The sequence below is a fragment of the Centrocercus urophasianus genome, unplaced genomic scaffold (assembly GCF_019232065.1).
Source record: "Centrocercus urophasianus isolate 14NV4802_14NV808 unplaced genomic scaffold, USGS_Curo_1.0 seq_5, whole genome shotgun sequence".
In the NCBI taxonomy this organism is placed as follows: domain Eukaryota; kingdom Metazoa; phylum Chordata; class Aves; order Galliformes; family Phasianidae; genus Centrocercus; species Centrocercus urophasianus.
In genome coordinates this window covers 577,589-600,534 of record NW_024885088.1, presented here as the reverse complement: position 1 = coordinate 600,534, position 22,946 = coordinate 577,589, and the positions used below count along the sequence as shown (strand labels likewise).

Genomic DNA, 22,946 nt, shown 5'->3' with positions numbered 1-22,946 from the left:
GGCAAACGCTGGCTCAGGTGCCAAAGTTCAGTTTGCAAAAGCCACAGAAGATAATTTCCAGAGCAGTGCTGAAATTTTCTATGGTGGGATTCATCTCCTGACTTTCTGCTGTCAAAATCTGATCTTGCTGCCTTGCTTCACAGCCACATCTGGAGTTCATTTCATCTCACTCTGAAGTAAGTATCTAAAATAGAGCAAAGAATTCAACTTTGGAAATACTTCTTTTTCCTCCTGTGACTAACTGGCTCATCCCAAGGGGTCTGCACTGAATTCATGCTGTGCTGCCACTCCTGTGAATCCTATAATTTGTGTGTGACAGTCACAAGAAATGACATACCCTTATAGATAAAACTCTTCATATTCAATTTTGAAATACACTTACAGAAGCAGTGATGGGAAATTTCGGAGTGTCTCACTTTAAGAAATGTGCTCTGCTTTCTCTCCACATATACAAAGGGCTTGCAATTATATTTCCAACAGACTTCTGTTCTTCCACCTGGTTGCAAGCTGATGGTAGTGAAAATAGGGAACCACTGCTAATGTTTATATATGGCTTTCCTCAAACTTTGCAATGTGCTGATAGTTAAAAGCTGTCTAAATGTAGATTGCAATATGTGCAGCTTCAAATTATCAGATGAAGCCAATTCTGATTTATTCTGATGAATGATTCTAAGAAATTATTATTTTTTCAATAACGTTAAAGAACAAAGCACAAGGAAAAGATAACTCTTAATCTAAATAGAAGTATGATATGTTTATTTGTAGTCTAGGTTTAATTGCACTTCCTGTATTCTAATCTCTTTTAGGAGAAGAAATTTCAACTCATACATTCTTTCCTCATGTTAAAACTGTTTATTAAGTCAGAAATTTATTGCTAAGAGTCTAATGAGGAAACACTGCGATTGAAACTAGTGTAAGTAACATTTTTGGTGTTGCGTGTCTTGTAATTCAAAGGTAGAAGTGGGCTGAGTTTTAATCTGTTGATTATCTGTGACATGCTAAAGGGTAGAGTCCCACTGACAAAATGGGAAAGTCAAAATTTCAAAAGAATAAAACCAAGACCCATGATAAATCAATAAATATATAATCATTACCATAAATGCCAGAAAATGATACTAACTCAATAGCAAGTGTGAATATATAGTTAAGATAATTGCATTTAACTACTAAGCTTCAAGGGAAAACAAAACCTTGTGCATTTATGAGCTCTTGAGAATGTGTTGCTAAAGCCTGGAAAGACTACCTGGATCAGATTTTTTCCTTTGTGCTGTACAGTTCTGCTTTAACGAAGAAAATCACATGACAGTTTTGCGCTCTGAGCTCCACTAGACATGAGAAAGGATTTTGTGTGTGTGCTTGGTTAACAGGTGAGAATTGGGCTAGCGCATTTTTTCTGTGTGGTCAGTCTGCAGTCAGTTTGTCATCCTATATTTCTTGTTGGCACCTGCAGGAACTGCCTATAGCTACGTCAGGTAGTCTTAATTTCTAGTAGGCAGGCAGTCTACAATGGGAAGCTGTGATTTCCTGAGGGAATTCACCTCTCATTTGGACACTATGAGGGCAGCGCTCTTGCACTTCTGCATCAGGGTCATGACAATCAGGGGCCCATACCAAAAGCTGTCTGATATAAATGTGCAATTCATGTCCTCTTGAAGAGCTAATTCATCTTTTAGTATCTCTGCTGACCCTCATCAAAATCACCAGTAGCTGCACATCACTGAGGTTGCAAGATACAGCCTCCCTCTCAGAGCTCTTCTACATGAGCTGAGCCATTCCATGGTTAGGTGGTAGACAGTCACCTTTGGAGAAGTGCTTAAGCAGCGTTAGTGTTTAGGCTCTTAAAGAAAAAAAAAATAAAGGGAGGAAACAAGTTGTTCCTCCTGGTAGAGGCTGGCACAAGCAGCATGCAGGCGGGTAGGCTGCCAAAGGAATGATAGCACAAGAAACCCGCCTTCTTTTGCAAAGCTGTGGGAAACTTTTGCAATCACCTTAAGAAGGAAATCCAAGGTTTAAAAAAATGTTTTGGAGTGCTCCATTCCTCTGAGTAGGCAGTGCTTTTGCTGTGACGTTGCACTGGCTTCCAGCCTGAGAGCCCTAGGGCGCAGGAAAGAAACAGCCTGACGCAGAAGTGACACACAGTAAGTTCTCTCTCTGCCTCTCCCTCCCTCTGTCTCTCTCGCTGTGTGTCTCCTCTCTCTCATTTCCTTCTTCTGTTTGTTTGCTTGCTTAATTGCTAAGCACCATTGCACTGCAGACAAACTAGGATTTGTGTACATCTTGGAGTCACTAGGCTTGAAAGAGATTACATAAAGTGCAACAACTGAACTCTGCAAATTAGAGTTTTTAAAAGGATAAGCACGGTGGACTGTGTGTTGCTTTATCTCTTTGTAATAAAATTCTTAATTACAATTAATTATTATTTTAAACACACATTTCTATAATTTTTCTGGCCTCATTTAATTTTAAACAATGCTAGTGTTAATGATTCACTCTTTTGTCAAAGTTCAGATTTTTATCAAGTGGGCATAGAAACTGTTTTTTCATTAGGCATAAGAGAAGATGTGTTTATGCAGTTTAAGATTTGCTTAAAGTAGATTATTAGCTGCAAGTATAACATTAAATATTGTGAAAATAAAACCACGTGACTGATTTAAATATTGTTTATTTAATGGAGACAGGTCTTTCGCAAAGTTAATCATCAGCAAAATATAAGTCAATAAAGAATATGTTTGGTATAGAGAAACTTGTCTTTCAGCTACTGCCCTCTAACAACTGAATTAAGCCTGTATTCACCACACATAAATTATCTAAAACTTCTTTTTCAATGCTTTTTGATTTGCAAGCTGGTAAAGATGATCTAAGATCAACTTTCATATAAATGATCCCTTTCATATAGCATGGATCATTCTGAAATTTATGTGTTTGATTTCTACAGTCATTTTTGGTGGTTCCTCCTGGATTAGGATTTAGAATTGAAAGCTACAAAATTGGAACGAGAATGTTCCTGACACTTTATATCTCTGTATTACACAATAGTGCCTATTTGCTATCAGTGGGAGAATTTTGGGGGGGGACATTGGGTGGCTAAGAGAATTTTTACTTTTCTGCACATCTGTGGACTTTCTCATGGAATCCAAACTACTCTGGATGTCTCATCTGGGAAAACTGCACAGGCCAGTTGAGACATTTCTATAGGTCAGCTCCAGGAAAACGGCCATGGCCCCGCAGCCCACACAGTCTAAAAGCCCTCAGGACAGGGCACCCAACGGCTTCCATTCAGGGCTCAGCTGTCCTCCAGGACCTTCACGAGGAGACCTTTGATAAGTTCCTAGAGGAATTAAACAGATTGGAATATATAAGGTGTCAGTGTCCAAGATATCATAGTGATATTCTTCCAAACAGGAAGATCAAGAGATCAGATCTACAGGAGGGAAACCATGGACAAGATAATCACCACTGGCAAACTTACGGACAAGCCATCTTTCCGGGACAGCAATAGCGCTGTGGCTCCTGCCAAGGTTATGTGCCATAACTGTTCAAAGCTAAAGGTATGCAAAGGAACCCTCACCATGTATTTTCTTTAAAATACTGAAATTGCCAAAGTTCAGTAAATTAAGTATGGTAATGTTTTATACTACATGATTTGGAAACAATGCTGTAGGATATGTTTCCTCAGTACAGGAGAGACATAAACCTGTCAGGGCACATCCAGAGGAGGGCCACAAAAATTATCCCAGGAATAGAACACCTTTGCTACGAGGACAAGCTGAAAGTACTAGGGCTGTTCAGGATAGAGAATAGAAGGCTGCGAGGTGACTTGATAGCAGCCTTTCATTATCTAAAGGAGAGCTACAGGAAAGAAGGGGACGGACTCTTTAACAGGGTCTGTGGTGATTGAACAAGGGGAAATGGCTTCAACCTTAAAGACGGTAGATTTAGGTTGCATATAAGAAAAAAGTTTTTTACAGTGAGGCTGGCGAGACACTGGAACATGTTGCCTAGAGATGTGGTTGATGCCCTGTCCCTGGAGACTTTCAAGGCGAGGCTGGATAAAGCTCTGGGCAACCTGATCCAATGGTGCATGTCCTTCTTTATGGCATGGAAGGTGGACTAGATGACCTCTAAAGGTCCCTTCCAACCCTAAGAATTCTATGATTCCAGGCACACAGAAATCAATAAATGTTTTCAACAGTTAAAAGATAAGGTCATGTTTTACTAGCAAATTAATTAAATATGTGCTATAAGCAAAACAATAGCTGCTTAAGCATCTTTTTGTACGTATTTTTCAGAATAGGAGAAGTAGAACTAATTAAAACATTCCACAATCATAATACCAGTAATAAACAGCTTTTTGCTGCAAATTTTCCCTAAGGAAGGAAATACCTAAAACAGTAAAACAGTATGTGGTAAAAACATAGCAGGTGCATGCCAACTTTCATTTCCATTGTAGTTGAAGAGGCTTTGCAAGCAGTCCTGAAAGTGAAGGTAAAATCTTCTGTTTTAATTAAAAAATGGCAAGGACTTTTTCATTACAAAATTAAAAAACAATGCACTTCATTTTTCTGCTGCTGAGGAATTAGTGGTAAAGATAAATGTACTGTTTTCTAAACTCAGTTATTTTCTCTCTTCAGATATTTCTTGGAGCTTTAGCTTTTTCCTTTTTTGCAAAAGGATTTTCTGGAAGCTACATGAAGAGCATGTCCAGTCAAATTGAAAGGAGATTCGAAATCTCATCATCAATATTTGGCATTATTGATGGCAGTTTTGAGTTAGGTATGTGTACTGTTTTTGAAAATGTAAAAAGAATACTTCTTAACATATTTTACTCCTTAAAATCTTTTTTTTTTTCCCTCATAATATTACTGATGATCTCTCCTGATGATGCAGGTAACTTAATGGTAATGGTACTGGTGAGCTATCTTGGTCCAAGAGTTCATCGACCGAAAGTAATTGCTGTTGGATGTCTCATCATGTCATTAGGAGCATTTTTGTCAGTGATGCCTCAGTTCCTAATGGGACGGTAAATATGGAGAGTTTTCATATTGTCCATGAATTCACCTCAATCATATAAAGGGTTTGCTTAATCACACATCTGAGTTGAGAATCATGGTTTCTTCTGGATGTGTCAGTGAATTGCGGTGAGATCTTGGTGGAAGAGGTTTCTTCATCACACAGTGTCTTATTATTTTCCACTGAATTCAGGAAGATTAAATATCTAAATACCCTTTCAGATCTAAGCTGCTGTACTTACATAGCTATCAAAATCAGTTCATACCTCTAATTCTTCAACATCCTCTGTGAATAGTGGTTGAAAATATAGCTCCTCTGTCCCTCAAAAAATAAAATCATTTCCCTGTGCTTTTAATTTATCTGTTCTTTAGCTCCAAGACCTGTATCTGTTATAAGGAGATCATGAAAAGAATTATATCTTTGGAGCACTGTTCAGAAAGCAGCCATGGTCACTACTCTGTGAAGTAGCAGCAAAACTGTACTGCAAGGGATAGCATAGACCAGAAGCAGATCAAAGGAAATTTCTGACTTAGCCCAAACCTGTAATCAAATTCTGAAGATTGCCCACTCTCTACAACACTGAGCAAAACACTGTGGTCATGGACAGCTAGCTATCATCCATCAAAATATTAAAGCTTAGAATTCGATTACAGAGCCAGATAGAATATCAACTCCCCATTTATCCCAGTGCAGAATGAATATACTCGAGCTGGTTTCATTTTAATTTCCTCCAGTAGGGGCTACTTAAATACAAACTAGCACATAGGTTTTGTGGCCTGCATTAATCTCTTTATAGGCAAAGACTGATTAGTATTGCATTCTGAACCTGCTAGTTTTAAACTAACAGATACCTCTATGTTACCCATCTGTCACATAGGTAAGAAACCCAGGTGCTAGTATGGAAAGATCAACACTATTGTATGTAGACTGATGTGGACAGACTCTGAATGTGTCCTTCAGTATAAAGAATGATCTCTTAAGCCAAGGAATAAGCTCTGTTTCTCAATAACTTGAGAAAATACTGGTCACTTTTCAAAAAGCTGTGAAGATACCTTTTTTTCAGTGAAAGTGCTAGAAGTGAGCAGTCTCCACTCTGCCTCTGTGTGGCAGGAAACCCATGAATGCAAGGCTTATACATGCTTTCTGCAAAACATAGTCTTTGATATGTCAGTAGTATTTTACACAGTTGTTTTCCAGTTATAATTATGAAAGGATAGCAGTTACTGTGGACAACTCATCTACAAGTGTATCAGCTTGCTCCCCAGCATCCTCTGTGGACCATTCAGTCTCAGATGCTACAGAAACACCCAGCACAATGAAAAATGCAGGTAAGCTAAAGCTCTGAAGTTGAATCCCTCATTTTATGCCCCCTCTTTTTTTGAATTCCCTTCCTCTACTTGTCCCCACTCGATACAATTCTTTTTTTTTTTTTTTTTAATTGAAAAATGTAATAGCAAAGCCCTTGCTAGAGATCATGACATATACAAACCCACACAATTATGAATGCATGTGAATATGAAAAACATTTTAATGTTATTTTTCTGTTGCAATAATGTACTTTCAGAATTATGCTCACAGAAATGTAAATATTTATGGCCTGCAGGATGTGAAAAAACCTCTAATTCCTATCTTTGGCTCTTTGTGTTGATGGGGAACCTTTTACGTGGAATTGGGGAAGCACCAGTTATGCCACTGGGGGTTTCATACATTGATGATTTTTCTAAAGAAGAAAACTCAGCATTTTACATAGGTAATATGTGTATGAATGATTTTTATGTTCAGCATTCTTCTATCTAACATTTTTTAGCCAAAAAAAAAGAAAAATCCATTTGCTCATGCTCGTAAAAAAACCTCTCTCTCTGATGTGTCCTAGATAATTTGTGTTGAATAGGGACAAAAAAAGCAATAAAAAACAGATCTCATCTTTGTCTTGAAGAATGTTTATCAAATTCTCCTTTTGCTTTCCTTGAGTGACTGCTGCTAAATGTGCTAATTTTATCTGTGATGGAAAGAAACATAGTCAAATACTAAGTTCTCCGAAGCGAAATCTTACCTTCCTTAGCTGGCACCTCATTTTCAGTACCACAGCTTCAGAGAATAAATTCTTCCTAGTGGTGAGAGAATTATCTTTCATCTCAGTAATGAAAGCATGTGTTTCAGAAGTTTTGATCTGACTTTTTGAAATTTACAAGGAATAAATTTCCTAATGAAAGCCTTTTATAGTCACTGGTTACCTGAGGAAAAAAATAAAACCTTAGAGAGGGTGTTGTAACAAATTCCTTCTAATGAACATTTTGTTGTTGTTTTGATGAAAGATAATTTATTGCTCAAGACAGAAATACTTACACCCAAGCTAATTTATTTATTGCCAAATTGATTTCTTGGTATTTGCATGTGACTGAGAGAGCACAAAACTGCTGCCTGAAATAAGCTTGGTGAAGCTGGACCAGTCATAGAGATAAAGAGACAGTTTCAGGAAGAGCTCAGTGAGAAGTACTACTGGGTTAGGTCACTGCAGATGTTTTTAGGGGGAGAGGATATAGAGGTTGCCCAAGGAGGTTGTGGATGCCCCGTCCCTGGATGCAATCAAGTCCAGACTGGGTATGGCTCTGGGCAGTCTGTTCTAGTGGTTGGTGACCCTGCCCATGGCGGGTAGGGGGTTGAAACTAGATGATCTCTGAGGTCCTTTTCAACCCAGGCCATTCTATGATTCTGTGATTCTATGAAAATGGAAACACTGTAAAGGAAATTGACAAACCAGAAGTTCCACTCAATAGTTATCAAAAATACTTCTAATTGCCTCTGTGCTTCTGATTAAATGTATTTTTAAAACTTCAGCTGAAATTGACAATTGACAGTAATATAACCAGACTTGTTAAAAGTTATCTTACAGAATTTAGCAGAGATTATAGCTTGGGTGTAGAAGTCTCTGAGACAGGAAATCGATTTTTTTTTTTCCCCAGTGTTGCGGAAGTTGAACAGACCAGCAAGGCAGAGTTTGAGGCTGAGCAACACCCAGGAAATCCTATGATTTTTAGATTGAATTTTACTGAGCTCTTTGAATGTATGTAGTTCTACCAGGTTGCCAACATAGTCCTGCGGTGGTACAATATATTCCGTATCTCATAGAGTCCTGAAAAGCTATTTTGCACAGGGTCACTGCTCAGTATACTATGAGGTACAATATCCTTGCCTATGTGCTACTGGCTTTCAACAGGAGGCAGTAATATTAGATTACTTTGTTCAGAGTGTCACTTTTGGTGGAGTGATCTTTTAAGCTGACTGCTCTGATGGAGTGGTTGCTTCATAAATACTCCCACACACTAAGCACTTAACTTATTCAAGTATTTTAAGATTTTTGAATATTTCACTTCTGTTTAGGTACCTAGAGAATTGCCAATATATATGTATGAAGATCTGGCCTATACCAATAACGTTTCATTAGCCATTTTTATAAATGAATTTTTGAGTTTATTTGAAACTCAATATGATTAATTAAGGGCAGTAGCAGAGTTCAAGATGAAAATATAGTCAAGTTATTTAATTCACCTTCATTGATTTCCCACTGACAAAGAAGGTTTGAATGAAGGGAATTTCATCAGTGACTTGAGAACTAGCAGATAAACCTGCACCTGTTGAGCCTATTATTTCAGTAAAAATATATATGAGGCCAAACATATGCTACAAATTTTAAAACTGATTATATTATTCATCAATAAAAGGAATTGACTAAGCTATGTAAATATACGGTGAATGACTAACCGATATGTGTGAGTGATTTACTGTTTGTTTAGTCTGTTTATTAATTACAAAGGGTAAACACAAAAATGTGATAAGAAAATATCTCAGTGAACTAATCTGGCTTTGTGTTATCATAGTACAAGCATATTAACTTCGTGAAGTTATTCTTGAATTTAAAGATTACGTGAGTGTAATTAATCTAAAAGCTTCAGACATACGCAAAGTTATTGCATATACACCTCTTAGTTTATCTGTTATCTTACAGTATCTTAAAGAAAAACACTGCACAACATTTGGCCAGGCCATTGGTATGGATGTGCCTTTTTTTAATCTGTTTATTTTAGTAATTTGTCACTGAGTATTTGAATTTTGGAGATAGCTTAAATACTTCTGAATAGTAAGATCTTCCTTAGACTAAAAGATAAACATAAAGAGCTAACTCCAGGCTTCTGGTGTCATACTCCTTTTTCTACTGAGGTCAGTAACTTTGGTTGTACCAGAATTTAATCTAAAAGGCCAGATCTTCCAATGAAGTTAAATGAGAGATGTAAATGAAATCAATTTGCAATTGGAGCAACGAAGCAAAGAGGAAATATTGTACAGTTAAATTATATACTAAAAATTTATTATCCAAATCCTTCATCGCAAGCTGAGCAATCACTGCATTCAGAAGAAAGTTTGCAAAACAGGAGAAAAATCTCTGCAGTAGAAAACACAGTAGGATTTACAAGGCATGTTGCCAACCATGGCAAGAGCTAACAAGCAGATCAAGAGTTCCTTTTTTTTCAGAATAAAATCAAGCCTTCTGAAACTTCTGATATCTCCCAAGTGGCAATGCTACTCTAGAATTCAAAAATCTGAATAACTGAGTGTTTTTTGAAAGCATTGCCACCTCATAGCCAATCTTCAACTGATCAACATAAGCAGTGAGGAGACCTGTGCTTAAATTATTTTGAGGATGTTTTTGTTTTCTCCTGATTGCCTTGGTGGCCATGTGCCAGGGTATTTGCATACCCTATCTTCAAAATGCAACCCTAGCTTTATAGGTGTGTACTAACCTTTCAGCTAATTCAATTGCTTCCAGGTGCAACTATCTTTTTCTCCTGACCCTGTAATATCCCCTCTCTAAGCAGAAGCCGAAAGGGAAACATGAGTCCCAGTGAGGCCAGCAGCGACGCTGAAAGCTGATTTTAAAGAGGTCATGACCTGATCACTAGATTTATTGATATTTTTAGAGCTGTCTAAGCACCTTTTAGCACAACTGTTACCTGATTTGTTCATTCTGGTGCTTCATGAATCAACAAAGATGCTGCCTAATGGACTTTGTTGAAACACAAGTCTACTGATATTTCCTTGTTGTGTTGCCTGATGAAAATTTTCTCAGAATCTTGTGTCTAATCTCATGCTCACGCACTCTTAGTGTTCCTCCCATGTGAATGTGACTCCCAGCTGTAAAAATATGTGCCTTATACGCACATAATCAGGGCAAAAACTGTTATTTAAAATTAAACCAAGGACAGAACAAAGAGAACAGGAAAAAGCCTTGAATTCTACAATGAAATAGCATCATGCAGGTTGCAAATATAGTTGCAAATATGCTTATGATACCTCCAGCAGGCCTGGAGTTGCATGTTCATTAATTAATGGTCATACACTGAACGATGCCACAGTGAAAATCTGAAATTAGAGAGGAATAGGGATAAGAGCGGTGTTCTCTTTCTTCCTGTTTCTTCTACAATCCTTGTCTTGCCTTCTTCTTCACTGCAGCTTATGAGTTTGGCCACTTATGGTTCATTTTCCTACCTGCCACTTAGCATTTTATGGTGAGTTGTCCCCTCACAACCTATACCTACCTCTTTTGCCTCTCTTCTCCTCTCTTCAAGTGTGTGTACCCACCACGCATTCTCCTCACTCTCCTGCACTGCTCCCTTCTGTTGCAGGTCTGGTGAGGGCCTCAGGAATGTTTGGACCGACTTTGGGTTTCCTGCTTGGATCTTTCTGTGCCAGCCTCTGGGTAGATATTGGTGTTGTGGATATCGGTAAGAAATGGTGAGGTGGTGCATTAGATGTATGCAGGAACCTGCTTGCTAGGAAGCATGTTCCCAGTTTACTGCTCCATAAAGGGGAGCTCTCTCTCATAAAGGGAGAGTTTTTCTACTAAAAAACGCATGTTATTTCCATTTTAATATGTACAGCACTGCAGTGTGACTGGAATAGCCCTTACTTTAAGCCCCTTGCCCCCACTGTAGTAACATTATGAGCCTCTTCATACTCTTGTAAAAGCCCTTGCAGCACCCTTGCTGCACAACCGAGAACAAATGGGCAAATTTTCTCTGTGCTTACATTTTTGATGGCAAAAAAGTATCTTCTAAAAAACACACAGTAAAAATGGGTAAGAAACCTCATTTCTTTGTCTAAATCACTTTCATGATCCCTAATCCTAGTGAAAATTTGAGGAACTTCAAGGAAAGCTCTTAAGCTTGGGGATGGAAGAAGGAGGGAACAGAAGGAGATTGAGAAAGGGAGGTTTTCTTTTGGTTGTGAAGGGCTCTGTTGCTGTCACTTGTCCCACAGAAAGTGCTCAAAACATCTGTACTTGCACAAGTGCATTGAGTGGAGCAAAGAAATGCCATCATGTGTATAGATTAAGATATTGGCTTGTCTTATGACTGTCTGGAATAGATTTGATACAAGCTGTATTTCAGTTCCTCATGTTCTTCATGTGAAATGCAAATGCCTTTATTTCTAAATAGCGTATAAAAGGATGTGTATAAACAGTTTAATTATTCTGCATGATATTCAATCTCTTTTTACTGTCTTCCCACACTTTACAGATGCTATTAACATAAATCCCAAGGATACTCGATGGGTTGGTGCCTGGTGGCTTGGATTGCTCATCTGTGGAGCAGTGAACTTCATTGCTTCCTTACCTTTTTTTTTTCTGCCTTACTCCTTAACAAAAGAAGGAGAGGATGAGAATCCAAAGAAGATCAGTCATCTGCCTGTTCAAGGAGATCACTGTAAAACAGACCCCCCAGCTCAGCCAGAGTTAAAGTTCTCTGAGGCAGTAAAAGGTGAAAGATTATTGCCCAAAAGTCTACATGTGAATACTCTCTCAGGGGTTCATTTTGGACTAAGCATAAGTTTGTAAAACTTCAGCAAAATGCAAATTTTTGTAATGCAAATGGTGAACAGAAATGACTTCTCTCAATTGTTATGTTATTGCACTATTAATTATTAGTATTATTAATTACTAAGGATGTGTTTCAGTCACAGATGAAATCGGCTCTTATGTCAGACAACGAGAAAAAGCTCATACTGTTGCTTTAGGCATATTCTCAGTTCAATCCAATGGCTATCATTCAGCTATAATCATGACAAAGTGAAAAACATCCTGTCATTTATGAGCTGACAGGATATTGTTTACCTGTGGCCAGCATATGGGAGGGAAACAAAGGCGGATAACTGGGTGGTCAGGCCCAGCCAGCATGGGTTCATGAAAGGCAGGTGCTGCCTGATCAACAACATCTCCTTCTATGACCAGGTGACCCAACTAGTGGACAAAGGGAAGGCTTTTGACATAGTCTGTGAGATTTTAGCAAAGCCTTTGACATTGCCTCTCCATACTTTGACAGTACTCTCCCATAGTATTCTCCTGGGGAAGCTGGCAGCTTGATGCTTGGGCAACTTTTGCTGTCCAAGCTGGATGCTTGGACAACTTGCAACTTTACACACTTCGCTGGGTAAAGAACTGGCTGGAGGGCCAGCCCCAGCAAGTGGTGGTGAATGGAGTTAAATCCAACTGGCAACTGGTCATATGTGGTGTTCCCCAGGGGTCAGTATTGGAACTGTCCCAGTTTGGTATCTTTATTGGTGATTTAGATGAGGGGATTTGAGCGCACCCTCAGTAAGTTTGCAGACTATAACAAGCTGGGAGAAGATGTTGATCTGCCTTAGTATGGAGGGCCCTATAGAGGGACTTGGACAGGTTGGATCAATGAATGGAGGCCAGTGGGATGAGCTTCAACAAGACCAAGTGTTGGGCCCTGCAATTGGTCACAACAACCCCATGCAACACTGCAAACCCGGGGCAGAGTGGCTGGAAAGTTGCATGGAGGAAGAAGATTGAGGAGTGTTGGTTGACTCTGCTGAATGTGAGCCAGTGGTTTGGTGGAGGTGAGAAGAAGGCCAACACCATCCTGGCTTGAATCAGAAATAGTGTAGCCAGCAGGACCAGGGAGGAGCTCATCCGCCTGCACTCAGCCAGCCCTGGTGCAGCCATACCTTGAGTACTGTGCTCAGTTTTGGGCCCCTCACTACAAGAAAGGTGCTGAGGCCCTGAGAAGGGCCTCAGAGAAAGGCAACAAAGTTGATGAAGGGTCTGGAATGCAAGTCTTACAGGGAGTGCTTGAAGAAACTGGGATTGTCCAGTCTAGGGAAGAAGAGGCTCAAGGGTGGCCTTATTGCTCTCTACAACTCCTCTAAATGATTTTATGGTGAGGTAGTGGTTGGTCTCCTCACCCAGGTGTCAGTGATAAAATGGGAGGTCGTAGTCTTGAGTTGTGCCAGGGGAAGTTCAAGATTATATATTAGGAAAAAAATCTTCAAAAAAAGAGTGGTTAGGCATTCAAAACAGAGTGTCCAGGGAAATGGTGGAGCCACCATCTCTGTAGGTGTTTGAGGAAAGGGTAGATACAGTACTTAGAGACATGGTTTAGCAGACAATATTGATGGTAAGTGGGTGGTTAGAATAGATAATCTTAGAGATAATCCTTAAGTATTCTGTGATTCTAAGGGTGTAAGTACTACAGTTGGAGGAATTTCACTGAATTCGTGGTTTCTGTGTATGACCTCAGTGATGCGGAGCTAATTTAGTACATGCCAGATCAGGTGCAACTGCTCATGGCTGTACTCGGTCCCCTATTGCTTTAATTGGATGCATGCATGTGTAAGGGAGGGTCAGGACATTTTCTGGTAAAGTGCCTTCAAGTGTGATTTATAGATGATAGACTATAAACTCAGCGCAGGTTTTTGTCTTCACTGTCTTAATTTTATTGATGTTAATGCTCCAATCAAGGATCTCAGGAAATGTTCTAGCCTTTGCTTGGGCGACTCCCTTTTTCTGAGTATCAACTGCTTGCAGGAAGTTGGACTGATGACCTTTAAAGGTCCCTTCCAAGTCTAAGGATTCTATGATTCTATAATATAGGATTTCTCTTGCCCAATCCAGCCTCCACCATACCATTCAGTCTTGATGTGTCATGCAATAATAGCATTATAGATCAAATGCTGGCAAGGGGAAACTCTCACTTGAACAGGTTTTGATTGCCAAAGAATTACAGTTTACAGTACAGACATTAATTAAATCAAGCTTAGTTTTATAGTCCAAAGGATGCCAAAACAACTCTTCTCTGTGTTTAGCAGGGTGTACAGCATGTACCTCTCCATTGCAGATTTCCTACCAACTTTGAAGAAATTGTTTGGAAATCCAATTTTCCTGGTGTATGTGTTCCTCACCATTCTGCAGTATAATTCTCTTGTTGGATTGATAACATATGAGACAAAGTTTATGGAGCAGCAATTTAATGTATCAGTGGCAAAAGCCATCTTTCTAGTTGGTAGGTACATGGCCTTATTTTAAATTCTAATTTTGGAAAGGAAGTTTTCTTTGTGTTTTGTATAGGTTTCTATGATGATCTTCTGTGAAGTTTTTGGTAAAAAAAAGTATGTAGAGATGTATTATTTTTCCACTATTTTTTGAAACTGATGAAATTGCCATCATTACCATCATATTGCTCATTTTCCTGGTCTACCTAATTTAGACAACTAGAGGATTATTAGCACTGGATGGATCTTTTTGGCTGATGCTTTTTAAAAAGACTTAGATTGGGATTATGTCTGTTTCTGTGAACAAAAAATCCCACACAAACTACGACAACATACGAACGGAAAGATATTTCTTCTAAAAAGAATGGTCTGTTCAAGCAGCAGCAGTTAATATCTTTCTGTTACCTTTTATTTGCAGGTGTGATACTTTTGCCCATTACAATCCTGGGGATGTTTCTGGGAGGCTATCTGATCAAGAAATTCAAACTTCATGTAACTGGAATGGCAAAGTTTGCATGCATCTCCTTTATAGTAGCATATCTGTTAAACCTCTTGTACTTTATGTGCAATTGTGAGGTGCTTCAGCTGGCTGGTCTCACAGTGCCTTACTCTGGGTTTGTATTCCCCTGGATTTCTGTTTGTTGCTCCCTGTGTCATGCAGAGCATGGGGCATGTACTTGTCTTCCTCTACTCTCATAAATTAATCTGAGTTTGTAGTCTCATCTGGACTATAAACCTTCTAATCTAGGGAAAATTTGAATTTGGATGAGTTCGAAAATATTACCTGTGTATGTATATGTCTGTTTAAGAGAATGAATTTTCATTCTAACTGAAGGTCTTCCACTTGTGTCAATCATTGTGTTTTCCGCTACAGTGGAGCTACTGTGATTATACCAGTCTTGTTCCTTTGCAGGTGATATGAGAAAATCCTAGATAGTGAAATAGACTTGTCAAGGTGGAAGGATACCTAGTACCTAGTACCTAGGGCTGTGCAGAATGCTCTGATTTTGTTTTTCAAATTTAATTTGAGTTGGACAGTTCCTTTTCAAAATTGGTTATTGCCAGATGTTGGCAATATAGAAGACATAGACACAGAGACACAGAATTGTTGGAGTTGGAAGGGACCTGTAGAGATCGTCAGGTTCAACCTCCCTGCAAAGCAGGCTCCCTACAGCAGGTTGCACAAATAGGCGTCCAGGCAGGTCTTGAATATTTCCAGAGAAGGAGAATCCACAACCTCCCTAGGCAGTCTGTTCCAGTGCTCTGTCACCCTTACTGTGAAGAAGTTCCTTCACATATTGGAGCAGAACTTCCTGTGCTCCAGTTTATGGCTGTTTCCCCATGAACCACTGAAAAGAGGTTGGCCATGTCCCTTTGACTCCCACACTTAAGATATTTGTAAACATTAATAAGATCACCTCTCAGTCTTCTTAAGGCTGAACAGACCCAGGTCACCTAGCCTTTCTTCATAGGGGAGATACTCTAGGTATCTCCCTTTATTGTCTTTGTGGCCCTCTGCTGGAGTGTCTTAGACTCAGTATACTCTTGTATGCTAACAGATGACTAATTAAATTCATCATAGACAGTTGAAATTTTTTACTCTATTTACTCTATTTAAAAGCTTTAATTTAAAGCTTGTCCTTGCTTCCACATAGGGAAAAGGAGATAAAAAGATTGTGGAAAGTGGCCCCTCTAGTAGCTTTGCCTCTAGAATGCACCATCCCCTAGATAAGCAGTTGCTAACCTGCATGGGTAATTAGTTGCCAGCTTTTCTTGGTACTTGGAGCTACTGACCTGCCTGAGTTCATCTTTTCAGCTGGGAGGTGGAAAGTGACTCTGCCAGGATGATATGGTGAGCACACAAATATTTCCCCTCCCTTACCAGGACCATGGCTGTGCATCCTGCATTTTTCTGATTCTAGCAGCCTACCACAATTGCCTACTGTTTAAAGTTATTTCAGTCAGGTCCAACAAATTTCAAGGGATTTTAAAGGATTAAACTGAATCCAGCAGAGCTTGCTAGTTTTTCAGTTCAGACAGAAACTCAGGCCTGTGTTTTGTTTTGTTTTTTGAAATGGAGTCTATGTTCAGAAGAATATCTAGGTGTTTTGCAAAACCTAAAACCCAGTTCAGCTCTGAGGCTAGTTACATAAAAGATATCAGATGTTTGTCCAGCAAAGATACCTATGGTTGAACATATAATCCAATACTCCTATTTTACTTTCCAAAATATGTAGGATAAATGCAAAAGCAGAGGTGATTTTTTTGGTAGCAAGCTCCCAATGCTTTCTGAAAATTGATCTCTTCCACCATGTTCTCAGTATTTCACTTTATATATTCTTGATTCTAGTCTTCCAGTTAGTTTGGGTTGTTCCAGCTGCTAAACAAAGTCAGAGCTGAGATGGAGGCAGCTATTCCCTTTCAGACTAGTGTAACTTTCATTGCCACTAGCCATCTCTGATTCAGTGAATGACTATCAAGAGTATCTTGCTGCTGTATTTTTATGTAGATTTTTATTACCATTTCCAGTACTTGGATACAGTATGATCTTCCCTATTGCTAGGGGCAAGCATAGTCTACATGTGATAAGAGATTTTAAGTACAATGATTTTGTCTGAAATCATTGTAATTGTAAAATTTCAGATGAGGTTTCAAATGAAAAAATAACATCTAGTAATTTCTTCTAGCCAAAAATACCTGGTGTATAAATTCCATACCTTTTCAGCAACAATCTGTGAAAATATTAACAGATGATGAAAAATATCAAGAGCAGTTTGGTTTAGTCAAAATTAGCTGTGTCTCCATACAGTAAATTCACTCTTCTAGATGATAGCAGATACCTGTCCATACTGATTGTTTAACATTCCCATCATTTCCCCTGCCTACTCTCTTGTATTTAGTTTAAATATTTAATTTTAATATTTAATTATTTTATTTCTTGCTCTTTTTCTCCAGGTTTAAACAACTTTCCTCCCCTAAAAACAGTTTCACGGCCAGTTGCAATGCTGACTGCAGCTGCAAGGTGGATCAGTGGGATCCTGTATGTGGGGACAATGGCATCACTTACATGACAGCCTGCTTTGCGGGGTGTAAATCGTCAACTGGGATGGGAAAGAATATGGTAAATGTAAAGATAAATGATTGTACAGGCAATTGAATTTCTCAATACATTGTTTTTTTGGCCTTGTGATTAAGAAATCCTGTAGACACATGTCCATGTTTTACTGTTTAGTTTTGTAGTAGAAATTGAATGATTGAATTGTTGAAAGTTTTTAAAAGACTTTTGGTGAGATAAGTGAGCTACTCAGGCAAGACATGAAACATGAGGCTTTTGCCTTACATTTCTTGATCTTTTTAAAAACTAATTTTCTTCTCAGCAATAAAACTGTGAATTTGGCTTTACGTTTCTCACTAGATCTTTTACTATGTCCATGTCTTCTGGCAGAAGCAGAATTGTCTTCATATAACAACACTGAAAAGGCAGGCAGTATTTTCAAACAACATACTGTTGCATTTATAGCCGTATTCTCTTGCTTCATTCACTTCAGGGGACTTGACTTTCAAACTCATGTCTCTTGCTAACTTCAGAAGCTATGAAACAGCTCACACTCAATTCAGCATCAAATGCTCTTTTGGATACATAGATACCCTGATTTTTAGTGTTCATCATTGTGTTCATATCGACATTTTTTATTCTTACTTATGTACTTCATAGGATCCCCGAGCAGAATGGATGGATAACAGTTCACATCTGGATTTCACAGCTTTTACTCATCTTCACTTTACAGAGTGCTTTCATTCCTAGCAATGGAATGGCTGAAACTAGAATCACAGTTGCTTTGTGTCTCTGGAGCAGTGCAAAGTGACTTGAGCATACTAATGAACTTGGACATCGGTCTGCAGAGATTACTAGGAAGGTCCTCTCACTATAAACAACAGACTGCCTGTTACGGAGAGTGAAAAATCTAGCTACTAAAATCATCTTGAGTCACTGAATTCTGATTAAATGACTTCTCATCTTCTCCTTTCAGGTGTTTCACAATTGCAGCTGTGTGGAAGGACAAGAGGATGGACATGGCAATGCATCTGCAGTTTTGGGACAGTGCCAAAGAGAGAGCTGTACCAAAGCATTTCCCTATTTTTTAGCATTACAGACTGCATGTGCATTTATTTTAGCCTTAGGAGGCACTCCTACATACATGATTATGTTTAGGTGAAATACTTTACCTTACCTTGACCATAAAGCTTGGGGAAAGAGAAAAGGAATATACCATTTGATAAGGAAAATACCATTTGTTTCCTATTGTGAGGACTGTCATGTTGACCACACTGGGGCTTTGTATCTTTCCCTAATTCCAGTTTAAGGCTGAGTTGATACTTTGGTAATGGAGTGGGCAAGCCTCATGCTGACATTTCACTTCTGATGACAGAGATGTGTTTAACAGAGCAATGAACCCAAAATGAGTATGGTGTTAAGTCATGTCCAAGGTGACTATGGTGTTCACATTACCCCAGATAAAGGCATTCACCTTTGTAAAGCCTTATTTGCTCAGAATGTTTTATGTGTTGTGAGAAACCCAGTACTCCCTCTTATATCAAGACAGACATGAACAGATTACAAACAGAACAATGTCAGCAGCAATAATTTTTTATTTTTATTTCTTCAGTTGTAACACAGCACTGCTCTTTTATTCTCAGAAGAAAAGACAATGTTCTGTACCTATTGCATGATAATTTCTTTCAGTTATGCTTATGGGTGAATTGCAATCATCAGCAGTCTGTGCACATGGCTAGTTAACCGTCTTTCCTAAGCTGCTGATTCTTTTGCAGTACTTCTGGGTGCAGACGTTCTTGCTGCTTGCCTGGTTTATGGACAAGGCTGGGCAAAGTTTCCAGAATACTAATGTGCATAATGAGAAGCAATTAATGTTACTGATGAAAAGATGATGAACTGGTGTAGTTTAAATTCCTGTTCAGCCTGGCTGTGGCAAGCCCCCTGCCTGCTCCTGTGCCAGATCAGTACTCTCTGCTGCTTTTTGTGAATTCTTTTAATTCCTCTGATGGACACAGTCTGTATCTCCACTGGTAGCAATGACATGCTTTTGTAGCCAGGTAACTCACTTCCACTTACAAAAGCAGATAACTAGGAGGGATTGCACAACTTCATTATTGCTGTCTGTTTGCCACTACTTGGTACAACCCCTTCAAAAGAAAAGGCAGCTTCTTGCAGCTGAACTTATGGAACAAACTGACTACTTCTAGTTGTTTCTCTTCAGTTTTCCTGTGCATCCTCTCCCAAAGATCATTGTAATTTTCTCTCCTTTGGCTTAAGAGTAGTTGCTGTAAATATTCCCAACTATTTTGATGGGAGTTTATCCACTGAAATCAACAGAAGGAGGCTTAACATCTGATTTATAACTTTGGTGAATATTTTCAATTGGTGATGAGTGAGCTCTGCAAAGTTAGCCACATTACTCCTGCAGTGGTGCACATGCAGGTGATCACAGCATAGCCATCAGTTTAGCTGTATTACTCTGTTGCTCCTCAAAATGTGAAAACAGTGTGTTATTTTTGTTTCCTTTGTAGATCTGTTTCACCAGACCTGAAATCCTTTGCTGTCGGGATCGAAACTTTAGGTGGTAGAATACTAGGTAAAACTTCATTTCTTTGTGTCATTCAAGTAGGCAATCGAAGAGATAGATCAAAACTAGGCAGTGCAAACTCCTTGCTCTGAAAGAGAGCGAATTTTGAAGAACTTTAATCGTAAGCAGAAAATACATTTCAGAGTGTTTGGAAGAGCTAGCTATATGTTTCCTGGTATGCAATTATGTATTACGATTATCTCACCAGATCTTTTTCTGTGCAGTGAAGGAATTAGTCAAAGAAAAGAAAGTGTATTGAACTCTTATTTATTTGTTTTTTTGGACGCATCTATCTAAGCATGATTAGTCTGGATGTTCTGAATTTTGAAATCTTCCCAGTGAAGAAACACCCAAGTAGTCATTTGGGTCTTTCAGCTGAATGCTGCAGGGAATCAATTTTGTGCTTTCATAAAAAAGTTTTCATAACAAAATCACATTATATCTAGAATCTTACTGATTGTATTTAAGCATCATAGCTATCTAATAGAGAATCTTTCAGTGCTGCATAAGTAACACACACTGCATGATTGGTTTTGATCGAGAGTATGAATGGAGCTCTTGACACTGTGCCAGCCATTTTTTCATTTGCAAACTGACTGAATAGATACATGAGTGTACACAGATATTAATGTATGATGACATGTAATTTCCATACCAGGGACTGAAAATTTATTTATATTATTTATTTACATAATTCTAATAAAATACCATTGAAGTGGGATTAGCAACATTCTCCCTCTCTCCCCCTCACTGCTGTATATAATCTTCTTTAGATACTTGTTTAGAAGTTTTCAGAAGTCTTCTCCCAAAGCCAGGGCAGGATTTTTTATCCCATTCTAGGTAGCTATAATTCAGAAACTCTGCGATTAATTTTTTCCTTTCTCTACGGTAATGTTAATGAGAGCTGAAAATCTGAGATCATGTCATAAAAATTTTCTTTGTAGGTGGACTCCCAGCCCCTATTTATTTTGGTGCCTTGATAGATGAGACCTGCTTGAAATGGGGGACAAAAAGCTGTGGTGGATCTGGGTCTTGCCGAATATATGACACAAAAGCATTCAGGTAAGCTAAAGTCTTCAGTGAGTGATTAGGAAATTGGCTTCTGAGGCAACTCTGACCAGTAAGAACTGAAATACATTCTGCACACAATAATTTTTTAATAAGCAGATTAGGATACCGAAGCACCAAAATCATGTGTTTTAAATAATCACTAATAGATCAAATAAGCCATATACATTTAAAAACCAATAGAATCGTATTTCAGCCTGGGTTGAAAAAGACCATAACAATCATCTAGTTTCAACTCCCCTCCCATGTGCAGAATCGCCAACCACTAGACCAGGCTGCCCAGATCTGTATCCAGCCTTGCAAGTCTAATATATGACATTGCTGTGAACTCACATCACCAGAAGTTCCTTCAATGGAGACCTAGTGCACTGAGTAATTCTGCAGTGCTTTGAGTTTGTGAGAGACTAAGGAACAGTACAGTAGTTACAGCACCAAGGACACTTTCCTACTTTTCCTCAACAGTCATTTCTCTGATTCCTAACGTGTAAGACACTTCACCAAATTTACCTGGGGATGGGGAAAGGTTGGGCGAGCAGGCAAAACTCATCATCTGCTGAACTCTTCAGAGAGGAGATATTTCCTTGAGGAGTGTAGGACCAGATTAGGGCCTGTCTGAGACTGAAAATTATGGGATTGTTTGCTTTGTGCTTGTCACTTCCCAAAAAAATGGAAAGATACCTGGCTGGGAATAAATGGTTTGGGTATCCTGTTTCTTTTTGTTTTGTTTTGTTTTTTTTCCTCACTCAGAAGTGGCAAATATTAATATAAATGTATTTTGTCAACTTTTTTTTTTCTAGAAATGTCTATCTTGGCCTCATTGCAGGACTGCGGGCAGGGTGCTGTGTCCTATACATGGTGCTCTGTGTTTTAATCATGAGACGCTTCAAAACAGATGACAAAGAGATGACAGATACTAAAAATGCAGAAGAAACAATCAACAAAGAACCAGTTGCAGTGAACAAAAAAGAAGCTCTTCCAGGTGCAAAAACCTCAGAAGAAAGTGAAGAAACTTGTATGTGAAAAGGAAACAAGGCTTTTTCTTAACTGCCTAGTTTTCAGTTTTTCTAAGCACAACAGGGGTCTACCTGACTTCAACAGCTGGGCTACATTTGGAGGTTCAAAAAATACCTTTGAAATGTTGACTTTTAAGTTGTTTCACCCTATTCTCTTCTTCTCCTTATCTGAAAAAAATAGAGGGAAAAGGTTTTCAAAATTTAGGGAGACTCTTCCATGCTTGTATTCCCAGTCCTTTTCTAGTTTGCCTGTAGGACTGATCAGGTTTTTTCAATGTCGTCATTTTGATTATAATTGAAAAATTAAAAAGATGAAATCTACAATAAGCTTATTTCCATTTTTACCATCTCTGTTCCTAGTCCAAAGTCTCTGGTGGCTTCTATAGTGTGGTTCCTTGTTACAGACTCGGTCCTACAGTCCTTGCTCAGGTGAGAACCCTATGGCTGCCAGTGGTCATATGAACAAGAACTGCACAGAGACTCTAGGGTTTGGCTTGAACACGTTTACAATCAAAATGGATTGCAAACAGAAGAAAGTAGTGTATTAATTTTGCAGCACATCTCAGTCCTAAGTTTGAGTAAACTTACTGTGAACTGATGCAATAAATTGATAGGTATTAAAATTACATTGCTTTATTGTTTTTTGTTTGTTTGTTTTCACGTGTGTTTCTAAGGGCATTTTTATCCCAATAGCCACTGCATTTATACCACAGGTATGTAGATTTCCTTCCTTGTTTAAAGAACTACCAGCAAGCCTTGAAATGTAGTGCTGAAAGCTTGCAGTTTCACAGAATTCAATAGGTAGATTACTTCAGGGATTCTTCACATGACATGGCTATTTCATCTTTCATGAACCATCAGCCCT

At 38.7% G+C, this 22,946-nt stretch overlaps 1 protein-coding gene across 5 annotated transcripts; it reads left to right on the top strand.

The window, feature by feature from the left end:
• LOC122169110 (solute carrier organic anion transporter family member 1C1-like) lies at positions 1-22,707 on the top strand. 5 transcript variants are annotated; one of them, XM_042834941.1, is made up of 16 exons: positions 3-176; positions 807-913; positions 3,403-3,548; positions 4,632-4,773; positions 4,888-5,020; positions 6,208-6,338; positions 6,614-6,760; positions 10,692-10,790; positions 11,586-11,825; positions 14,205-14,369; positions 14,777-14,972; positions 17,314-17,479; positions 18,390-18,571; positions 19,945-20,009; positions 20,945-21,062; positions 21,866-22,707. In XM_042834941.1, the coding sequence occupies exons 3-16, from the start codon at positions 3,438-3,440 to the stop codon at positions 22,086-22,088; spliced, it is 2,118 nt and encodes a 705-aa protein (XP_042690875.1). In that variant the 5' UTR covers positions 3-176; positions 807-913; positions 3,403-3,437; the 3' UTR covers positions 22,089-22,707. The 5 variants fall into 5 exon arrangements, with proteins under 5 accessions (XP_042690879.1, XP_042690878.1, XP_042690875.1 ...); XM_042834940.1 differs by lacking the exon at positions 807-913 and having other exon boundaries at positions 4-176; XM_042834943.1 differs by lacking the exons at positions 3-176; positions 807-913 and adding an exon at positions 2,040-2,138.
• The last annotated feature ends 239 nt before the right edge of the window (positions 22,708-22,946 follow it).